Genomic DNA, 11,870 nt, shown 5'->3' on the forward strand with positions numbered 1-11,870 from the left:
GATGGAACCCCAGGAATGCTTTCAGGAACGAGGCCTCTTTGCAAAATAAAAAAATAAAAAGAAAGAAAGAAGATGGTCATGATGTTTGTCCAAGAAATACCTGAGGAGCAGACGGCCTTCCTCACACTTCTGCCCGAATGGTTTGGTTTACAAGAGGCTACTGTACCCAGGCGCCCCCAGAAAAAACAACTCATGGACGGTCATTATTTATCCCGAGTTTTTGTAAAGATCTGTGAATTTGGGAGACAAAGAACGAGGATAGAGAGACAGAGAAAGGCAGACAAAGGGAAGGGAAAGGGTGTGTGTGTGTGGTGGGTTTTGCCACCATTTCCGAGTGATGGACGCCGCCTGTGGACACGTCCAGCTGGGACACACAACTGACCCACTTTTTCCTCCCAAATGTTTCTCAATTAATATGTCCCCCAAAAAATGTCTTCCCCCAAATCAACTCCAGATCCAACGCAGAACATTCCAGCACTTTCTAATTGAGTTCATGTGTAGCGAGAGAGCTCCGCTTCCAAAAAAAAAAAAAAAAAAAAAAGGGGAGACAAGAAGTGGAGAACTGCGGAAAATTCGGATTGAGTCGTCAACACTCTATCCATCAAGAAGTGCTTGGATTTTATTATTTTTTTAAATTTATTTTAACTAAAAAAGGAAAAATATACAAGTATACCGTATACAATCACAAACCGCAAACCTAATTTTTAACGATGAGCTATAACAGCACGGATCCCATTTAACACTGTTAAAAAGATAAAGTGAAAAAGAGACTGTAATATATATATATATATATATATATATATATATATATATATATATATATATATATATATATATATATATTTTATATGTTGTCCCCGTTATGCACGGGGCGCTAATTACGCATGGAAATGGCACACAGAGGGAGACAGGTCCCGATCTTTCTCTCCTCTCAACCCGCGATAAGTGAAATGTGACAGACTGTGCGACTTTGCCGTGCGCCCACGAAGCCACTTTCACTTTAATAGCGTCCGATTGATAACACACTTAGTATTTTACAAATGTTTATTTTTTATTTTTTTATTATTGTCTGCGCTGATATGCGAAAATGAACTAAAAGGGTTTTATTTCTATATACATTTAAAAAAAAAGCAAAACAACCGTTGAGGGGGGGGGGGGGGGTTGTTGGCAAGTTATGTAAACCGGTGTATGTTCAAACACCGTGTAACACGAGTAACACTGGTAACCCTATCCACAACCCAAACATATTCAGTTTACGGTAATACAGTTCTAAAGAAACAGAAAATATTCACATTTAAGAAGCTGGAATCAGAGAATTTGAAAATTTTCTTATTAAAAAGTAACTCAAATCAATTAATCGATTATCAAAATAGTTGGTGATTAATTTGCAGATCTATTTACTACTCATGCTTGGGAAGTTTGATGGCTGCTATAGGCTGCGATGGGCTCCATTCGCCATTTTCGGGGGATGACTTCCATTCAATTGTATCCAAAATGTACAAAAATGGAGAAAAGAAGGGTCGAGGTTTCACACAAGGTGGCTGCAAGACTTTCTGTGGCAATTTTTCTGAAATACCAACCGACATTCACAGTCAATGCGGGTGATCCCTCAAATACGGCGGCTTGCTTCAGCAATGTGACGTAGGCTTCCCAAGCTCTATACTAGTTAGCGTGGTGGTATTTGGTATTAACTTATGTAGATAGTGTGTACATATGCATTATTTTTCATCTAATTTTACTTTCACTTGTAATTTGTTTCTTTGCTGCTGAGATGCTTGAATTTCCGTCCGGGGATTATCTGATCTCATCTCATTTTATAGTCCACGCCACGCCCTGGTTGCTGCTCCATCACAACTTATACAAATGGCAGCATCCATCCAGTGGAAAGACACAAAAGCCAAGGTTGTCCGGGTTCTAATCCAACTCTCATTTCCAAAGTGCTTTTACTGTTCATCCAACACCAAACGCCAGGGTTCAGGATTTGACCACTGAACCCACCTGGAGATGCTGCGCAGGCCGTCACAGGCCACGGCCATAAACACAGTATAAGACAAAAGAGAGGAGTGGAGACAAAGAGTGATTGATGAGAGGAGGAGGAGGAGGAATAATAAATGTTAAAGGGGCTGGTGGAGGAACAGTGTAGGCCGATAGCAGTGCTCTGTACAGCCTTTAAGAGAAAGTAAATTCAGTCACTATGAGAATCTTGGCCTGAATTCATTTGTATAGTTTTTTTTTTGTATATATGGCTATTTTATCTGAATGATATTTTTATGTATATTTGCTTTTTATCTTTGTGTATGTGGCTGCTTCCTTTGTGTATGTGGCTGCTTCCTTTGTGTATGTGCCTGTTTCCTTTGTGTATGTGGCTGCTTCCTTTGTGTATGTGGCTGCTTCCTTTGTGTATGTGGCTGCTTCCTTTGTGTATGTGGCTGCTTCCTTTGTGTATGTGCCTGTTTCCTTTGTGTATGTGGCTATTTCCTTTGTCTATGTGGCTGCTTCCTTTGTCTATGTGGCTGCTTCCTTTGTCTATGTGGCTGCTTCCTTTGTATATGTGGCTGCTTCCTTTGTATATGTGGCTGCTTCCTTTGTATATGTGGCTATTAGATCAGTGGTTGCCAGAAATGAGAGACAGGCAAAGATACAAATTGGTCGTCTTTCATTCAGGATCCAAGAAGTGCTTTCTGGAATCTGGAAAAGGTTTTCAAATAGAGTTATTTTTTTTCCATGAGTGTGAATTTTAATCAGCGCAATTGAATACTTGTAATGTAAACGTGTTGCTTTTTTTTTTTTTTTTTTTTTTTTTTTTTTGGGTCAAATGTGAAATACATAATTAAATGCACATTTATTATGTTATTGTTAGCAAATGTTACGGTCAGACTTGGGACTTGAGCGCAGTGTTACCATCCAACTACGTCGTCCAAGAGAGATCAACACCACATGGAAACAGAATCAGTGGATGAGAACAGCTTCCATCTCATTTCACACTTGCTATTTTAAACTCACAAACCGATTAAATCTTCATAGCCATCAGAGCTCGCTTGCATCAGTCAAAATTTGTCAATCGTAGAAGATAGGCAATTCCACTGGAACTCAAAAAGACCCCATATCTGTTTTTGTTTGCTTCTGTGTTTAGATGAAGACGATACGTCCGCACGCTAACGCGTAAAAAAACCCAAAAACATTTCTCTGCAACTTAACGAAGCACAATGTCACGAGAAAAGCAACAATTTATTTTTACCAAACAATACCGATTGGTAACTGATGCATAAACGACCCCACAATGGCTCAAATCGTCAATAAGTGTTTGCTTGCAAGGAGTCTAGTAGAAAGATGAATGGCGGTCCATCAATCCGTCCTTTCCCCTTCACCGAACGATGGAAGCCAGAGCCACAGAAGGGTTCGAACGACGGAACACCTGAGGTTAGCATTAGCATTCGCTAGTGCTAGTGCTAATGGCGGTGTGGGCAGTCCAACGAGCGAGGACAGGCTGTAAGTCCCAGACTGCAAGATTTCAACAGTTCTGTTTGCTTCTTGTATGGAAGCAAACAGAACCATGTTTATTATTTTAAAGTGTTAATCCATCAGATTATATGTGTTGGGTGGGTCTCACTACAAGTCCCTGAACTCAATTCAAAACATCCAGATTTTCACCGACCCTTTTTGTGAACGTTTATCATGTCGACAGTTTACTGACCACAATGCGACCACGCTGCTTCATCACATTCACCACAGCTGCCGAGGACCCCCTGTTGCGGGGTGAGGCGGCGGACCCCGCCACCGATCATGTTAAAACAACGTATAGTGGAGCGCATACTTAACGCAAATGACCAAATGTCTTTACATTTACCGGTTGAAGCAGAAATCTAAAAGTGCAACGTCCCCCCCCCCCCCTAATTTTTAATCCATATCAACAGTTTAACGACCATATCAAAAGCTAGACTGGTGTTTCAAAATCACCTCGGCTGCCTATCACTCCTTACATGTGGCGGACCCCGCCACCAACAACTCTTAAAAGGCTGCAGCTAAAAATGTATCATAAAAAAAAATAATGTCACAGACTCGCACTCCAGGACGTTTCGAGGGCATCTCTTTTGGATGGTCGCACGAATGCAGTGACTTGGACAGAGGCAACATTATGGGATGGCCGGATAGGGAGGAAACCGTTAAGAAATCATTGGTGCGCGTGACATCTCGCCTCGCACATAGCATTTTAAGTCAATCTCCACAGAGCTGCATTAAACACACGCCCGCATGCCCCATTGTGTTCAATAAGCCCATCCGCCATTTTTGGGGGAGGTCTGAGTGGCTAAATAGAGTAAACAGTGATGTAGCCAAGCAGAAAACACCAATTACAGCCCGCCCTGCTATTCAGCACCAGCACACCGCCTTTCATCCGCGCGCTCTTACGCCTTTGAGTTTTTCGGGGATCCACGGCGAAGACGGTAACGCTATTCTGGCTTCAGTGCCGAGACCCAGCGAAATGTCCAAGGCAGCGAAGGCAGGAGGAGGAATAAAACATCAGTTTAGGGTGAAAAATAAAAATAAAAATGATCCAAAACGTGGGTTGGAGTCATCTGAAAATGTCCTTTGATAGGTTTGGGTTCAAATGCAGGAAGGTTTCTCTGAAGCAGCTAGAGCTGCAGCGATTAGTCGGTTAGTAGCAAACTATTAAATGAATCGCCACTTATTTTGATAATCCATGAATTGTTCGCTTCTTAAATGTGAATATTTTCTTGTTCCTTTAGCCCTGTATGACGGTAAACCGAATATCTTTGGGTTGTGGTCCAAACAAGATATTTGAGGACGTCGCCTTGGGCTTTGGGAAATCGTGATCAACGTTTTTCAGCATTTTATGGCCAAAACAACTAATCGATTAATCAAGAAAATAATCGATAGATGAATCCACAGTGAAAGTAATCGTTAGCTGCAGCTCCGGAAGCAGCACAATGTTTCCGAAAACTATTGTTTTTAACATCCATTTTTAGGTTCTACACTATTCCAGAAAAGGTGGGGGTTTGTGGTATCTTATTCTGGTGGATATTTTTAATTTTAAGGTTTATTACCAACATTGTTTCGTTTTTATATTTTTATTTTCTTTGTCCATTATAAGGCATATATTAAATGTTCACCATTAGGTTTATTGTACAAAATGTTTATTTTTATGGTTAATTTTTCTGGTTATATTGTTCCTTTTATATTCATTAGTAATATTTAATTTTATTTGTCTTATTGTCCATGGATTCTAGATAGTATTTAGTGTATATTGGGTTAGGATTGGGTAAGGGTTGTATATTGCCCCATTTGTATCCTAAACATTTTCAGAATCAGAATCAGCTTAATTCGCCAAATATGTATACATACAAGGAATTTGACTCCATTTTTCTTCCTTACTCTCAATGTACAAACATGAACTAGACATACAGCTGAAACAAAAACCACAAGCTATACATAAACATTTAACTGCTATATACAGATGTAGATAACACACACACACACACACAGACATACACACACTTTGAGGTTTACTCTATACAGTATTGACACTTTTTTATTCTAATCACATCATTATTATTGCCTATTTTGTGAAACCGAAATTTCCCTCCAATGATAAATAAGAATATCTATATCTCTTTTTAAATGGTTATTATGACCGAAGTTACACCTTTCCTTTAAATGACTCCTTAAACCAACACCACAGATTATAATAAATGAAAGGATGGGGTTTTTTTTGGGGGGGGGTTTTTTACAAACAGTGCTGCAGCACAGTAACCCCCACCACCACCACCACCACCTTAATAAATCCCAAATTTAAGCCGACTTCCTGTGGAGTGTGGAGAATTCCCGGTGTTTGTGCTAAAGTCCCCGCTGTTAGAATCATTTTTCACACGACTTGAAGCAATGTTCTACAAGCAGGTGGAGGAGCGTCCATTTGCATCTACTGGGCTACTTTCACAAGTGGTGTTTCCATATTTCTAAATTCAGATTTTAAGCGTTATCTTTTCTTATATCTATCCTTTCACATTATCGTTGAATTTCATATAACTGCACAACATTTTAGTCTCAATGCATTAATATAACACCATTTGGCCTCAGGTTTCTAACAATGAGGTCTGAAAGATTTGAGGTAGTTTAGGTTTTGGTTTCGATATGATTTCGATACGACAGCTCAGTTCAATGCGGTGAACTGAAGTTGGATTCTATTTTGAATACATACGCAGATAAACATATAAAATCTGTGAAAATAAATTTAAATTAAAAAAAAACAAAAAAAAAAAAACACTCAATTGGGAACCGCCAGAACCATGTGTCCCCACTCAAAAGCAACAACAAAAAAAACATTGGTAACTGTTGGGGATAACAGGTTAAAAAAAAACAAAGAAAAAAGAAGAAAAGAATTATCCATAATATGGGTAACCATAAGAGATATAATTGGGTTTCCAAAAACACAAAAAAAAAAAAAAAAACCCAACAAATATAAATAATGCTCAGAGATATAGATATCCACATCTATACAGATTTATATAATGTATTTTTAAATCTCTGGAAGTTGCCTCATGAGTTTGGTGGAGAAGTTTGGTTTGTTCTCGTTGATTCCTCTCTGACCCTTCCACTTCTCCTCCCACTCAGCCCCATCCACATGGATTACAGCTCTGGCTCCAGATGTTGCTCAAGGAGGTGGAGGAGGGGGGCTTACTGGGGGTTTGGTAAAACACAGCTCTGCTATTCTCCCAAAAAAAACCTACAATAAACTACATCCAACGCACATTTGGGAAACCGGGCGGCAACGATGACAGGAGTGAAAACTGGAATGAGTTGAAGGAGCAAAGGCTCTAAAACAGCTTCATGGCGTTTCCAAAAAGCCGAAATTCAAACGGTTGGAAGACGTTAAGTTGTTATCTCTTTTGAAGACGACACTATTTAATTTGCTGGTGGATTATAGGGACTATAACGAACTTTTTTGAGGATTCCAATGTTAATGAAACCCAGATTTATTTTTTTATATAGTTTGATCTCCAAATGTATTGCCAATGTGGTGGATATTAACTTATTTAGGACCAAATGGCAAACGCATCTATTTTATCATCACTTTCCATGCCATTAAAAAACTAAAAACCCCTGACGCAAAAGGTCTTATCTCCGTGACTTCATGGCTAAAAAGAAACGATGCACCGCAGTTGATTTGATGAACCCAATAAGGAACCAAGGAGAACAACCCCCACCTCATGGATGGGTTAAGAGGGTAATTGCACAACTATTCAACTCATGTCAGAATCAGAAACAACGTGCTCTCCACTGGGAGCACTGGGGCCTGTTGTGATCATGCATTCCCTCTCTTTTTTTTTATTTTTTTTTTTTTTTTACATATTAACCATGTTGCACATTGGGACAAGTGCCATTAAAACACCAACCTTTTGCAACTCAACTGTAGTTTTCCACACACACACACACACACACACACACACACACACACACACACGTTCAAGACTGTGTGTGCAGCTCTGATCTGGAAAACCTGACGTTCAGCATCGCATGCACGTTTCATTTACATAATGTATGTTGCACGGATATCAACTGAGAATACACGGCATTTTTGGGTTATTTGCGGCGATTTGGGCGCCGTCTGAGACAAATGAGCTGGGTTTTTTGGATCTGGGGGTTCTGCAGCTCACGCAAAATACTGTCTTGATTATTTATTGGAATATTTAATGTGAGGGAGCCTTGTGCCTCTCCACCCCAGCAGGCCTGGCTCTGCCTTGTCACAGACACGGGCTGGAAACCCACGGATCCGCGCAGCGCCGGTGCGTGCACCACCTTTCTCCGGTGGCTTAAGAACCGTCTGCCTCACGCAATCGATCCCTCGACAACACCGCATCGTGACATACGCGTCTCATAATGGAGATTTTCGGCTGCAGGCCCGCGCACGCACTGGTGCCCCGGTGGAAGTGTGCATGCTCTCCAGTGAGGCACCACCACCACGCAGGGACCGGAGGGTTCTCGCTCTCGCTCTCTTACCTTCCGCGGCTCCTGCGGGAGACGTGATCTGCAGGGAGAACGCCAACCCCACGAAGAGCAGTCGGGTCGCCATCTCCCGAAGCGATGCCGCTGTTATAAGGGGATAAATGGAAAGTTGGCCCGAATGTTAACAGCAAGCACCGCGCCCGGCCACCTCATCCGAGCCCCCGTGGTGCGTGGGTCCGGGTGAGATGCTCCAGTCCAGTCGCACCCTCGGCCACGGGGAGGGCGGAGAGCGGGTCGAGACGCCGTTCGGGTTCAGGGTTCAAAGCCCGGCTGCGCGGCCGCGCGGGCGCGTACGTCCCCCGATTTCTAGTTAAATTCTAACATCCACACATGATGCGCACTGCTCCCACCAAACACCAACCGCTAAAAAAAAACGTGCATTCACAGAGAAGCTCCTTTTTTGGGGGGAGCGGGGGGACGTCGGCTGCTATGAAATTATTCCATGCACAGGAAAATAAAAGAAAAAATGTTTAAAAACAATAAAATATAAAAAAAAGTGTCTCTTTTTTTCTTATTTATTATTATTATTATTATTATTATTATTAATAATTATTATTTTTTTTTTTTAATCTTTCCTCCCACGGAGCGCCGTGCCTCCGTTGCTTGTGGTTACGAGAGCGGACGGCGGATCCGTGCGGATCTGAGCTCCGGCCCCGTGACGTCACCCACCCGACTCCCTCGAACTACGCGGCAGACCCGTGGCGCGCATGCGTCAACACACCTCCTTCGTTTCCTCTCCCGTTTCACGCGCTCTTACAACCCGGGGGGGGGGGGGGGGGGCACGATCTGTGAATGGGGCTCCTGCATCAGCCATGTTGCCTCAATATATTCTTTTTATTTTTTTTCTCGTTGCAAAAACAAGTCTGAACGTGTCCCCTTTGTCAGATGTGTTGACGGGGGTAAATAAAAATAAAATAAAAAAGAAAGGAAAGGATGAAAGGCGGTGAGAAATGACATTCGTATTCGGATTCACCCCCATCCAGTGTCATTTAAAGTGATGTGTGTTTCAAAAGAACAATGACGTTCTTATTTTTAATTGTAGGCGCGTGTATGATTTAGGAAAAGGAAGATATGATCAACCTCTCTCAACCGGTAGCGTTTTCTCAGCAGGCTGTGATGGCGTGGTTATGGAGTACCAGATTCGGCCGCATTATTTCAATGAGAAAACTGGTTTATCGCTTATTCATTTTAAAAAAAACGTATGGTAACAATTTCGAATGAGTTCACTTGTTTTTGTCTTATTTGCAAAATTGTTAAAAAAAAAAAAAAAAAGAAATGTCCGCCATTACACTTGTTTAATGGTCCTTGCCTCATCTTCTCTACTTCCATTTTTTTTGTTTTATTGCAAGCTCTTTTAACACTGGCTGTTTTATGCAAAGTAAAGCAAAAAAAAAAAAAAAAACACAAAACAAAAAACCACCGCACACACAAAGAGCGGCTTCTCTGACGCGCGGCGTGTTTTCTACATTTCTCATTAAATGACGCCCCCTGGCGGTGAGATCCGGATATGACGGCGGGGAAATCCGTAGAGGGTTCGCTGTTTTTTTGGGCTTTTCGCTGCTCACGTGTCTCACACTGAAACCGTCGTCGCACAACCACGGGGACGCGACATGAATGGATCGAGATAAATGAAAGACAAAGTTGTGTGTACGTGTGAATGTACACTTCCTTTGTTTTCAACGTCGCCATGGTTCACTTTGTATGTGCTCGTTTAAAAAAAATATATATATATAAATACATAATCGGGATCAGTGGGTAAATAAGATGGTGTGATTGACTTCAGGGGACGACGAGAAAGACTTTCAAGATGCTCATTTTTCATTTTTGTTCAGGAGGATTGGGGAAATAAAAACACCTTTGCACCTACAGGGGGGGCTGAATAGCTGAAAAGTTGAAAACATTTTATACATTGTATAAATCCCATGGTTAACGATCACAGTCACGTTGCACTATATGTCAATGTAGTACATCATAACACAATGCATAATCATAAAATATTACATAAATTATCATATCATACCAGAACCTTTCACGTTAACACCCCCCCCCCCCGAAAATTCACATCTCATGTCATGAGAAATTAAGAGTTTAATCTTGTCAAAAGTCGAAAAAAAGGGTATAGGCATTCATGAGGCGTAAAGGTGAGAAGACAGCTTACACATTTTTTTACTTTTATAAATCAATGCATAGGGGCAACCCATTTGAATCAAGATTTGCTTCACCTACAGCATGAGTCGCTACCATTTCTTTGCTGAAATCTGGGCCTCACAATATACAATATATTAATTTCATCAAGATATACTTTGTATATATTGTTTTTATTTGACTATTTATGTTTTGCATTTCTTGGCTATTTGTGTATATTTTGAATTTTTTTTAATTTATTTTATTTTTATTTCACTTTTTATTCTGTTTTATTTTATTTGATTCAACTTTTTATTTCGTTTTATTCCATTTTTATTTTACTTTTTATTCTGGTTATTTTTATTTTTACTTTATTTTTTATTCTATTTTATTTTATTTTAATATTACTTTTTATTTTTAAAGACAGTTCAGCTCTTTTAATCGTCTGTAGAGAAACCTAATCGTCACCATGACAAATTCCTCTTATATATGCAAATTAACTCTATATAAACGCAGAATAAACGAATTCTGATTCTGATTCTGATATGACACCACTAAAATTAGACTACACAATGAACAGTGATATAAAATGATAGCTCAGATAGGTCATTGTTCTTCCGGGAGGTTTCGGCCTTCCTGTTCCTCTCTCGACCAGAATCACAGAGGGCAATGCGAGGCATGTGGCACGTCGGTGTAAAACATGCCTGAGTGTCTGAGTGTCTGTGGATCCCTGCTATCCAAGTCCACAGCGAAAAAATGAGCCACAATGATCTCATCCTTATGACATCAGCTCTATTCTGCAGGCTCACTTTCAAACCAAACCTTTTTATTTTATTTTTTTATTATTATTATTTTTTATTTTTTTTCTTTCCTCGCCGTTGGTCAGTCAATGTTGTTCGAATCGGCTGAAGCTGGAGCCTGGATGGGAGAAGGGGGGTGGTGGGGAGGGGTGGAGGAGGGGGTAGGCATTGTCCTCCTGGAGAGAGACTGTGTGTGGGAGAGAGTTTGAGAGAGAGCCAGTGTAAAAACTCCACACACCACCCACATGGTAGATAGATAGATAGATAGATAGATAGATAGATAGATAGATAGATAGATAGATAGATAGATAGATAAGATAGATAGATAGATAGATAGATAGATAGATAGATAGATAGATAGATAGATAGATAGATAGATAGATAGATAGATAGATAGATAATATGTGTGTGTGTGCGCACGCATCTGTGTTTGTGTGTGGGGGGGGGGGGGGTCAAGGCTGGTCCCCGGCCTACACGGGCTGCATGCAGTAGTTGGCTTGGCTACTACAATGTATTACCCCGGCCCTCCATCCTTGAGAGAAGATGGAGTGCTGCATAAATCAGGCGCACGGCTTCCACGCGGCCATGCGTGTTCCGCCACAGAAAAGAAAAAATAAAACACACACGCACATCGCTGCATATGCATATGCACTCTCCTGCGGTGCTCTCTCGTTTTTTTTTTGTTTTTATTTCCAGAACAAGAGCTGCTTCCATCACCGTATGTAACTGTTCTGTATGTGGACAACTGCATCCTCTCCCACAGAAAGCAACCGGTGCTGATGTCCTTTGTGCATGTTTTCACAGAGAGGTAATTACCCAGCGAGCTATGCTGACAACACCTGAGGAATGTTGAGCATGCACCAGCAGCCTGTGCCCCCCCTCCCCTTCCTACCCTCCCCCACACACCCATTTGGCAGGAGCCCCAGT

General features: G+C 41.1%; 1 protein-coding gene across 1 annotated transcript in view; it reads right to left on the minus strand.

Moving 5' to 3' along the window:
• lrp1ab (low density lipoprotein receptor-related protein 1Ab) overlaps window positions 1–8,099 on the minus strand; it is a gene marked incomplete at its 3' end in the record, with an annotated part of 105,613 nt that extends 97,514 nt beyond the window's left edge. Inside the window, exon 1 of the mRNA XM_080015183.1 lies at window positions 8,014–8,099. Within this exon, the coding sequence (XP_079871309.1) occupies window positions 8,014–8,086 (73 nt within the window). The 5' untranslated portion in view covers window positions 8,087–8,099. The remainder of the gene's footprint in view (window positions 1–8,013) is intronic.
• Window positions 8,100–11,870: the final 3,771 nt, after the last annotated feature.

The sequence above is a fragment of the Zeus faber genome (genome assembly GCF_960531495.2).
Source record: "Zeus faber genome assembly, chromosome: 15".
NCBI classification, from domain to species: domain Eukaryota; kingdom Metazoa; phylum Chordata; class Actinopteri; order Zeiformes; family Zeidae; genus Zeus; species Zeus faber.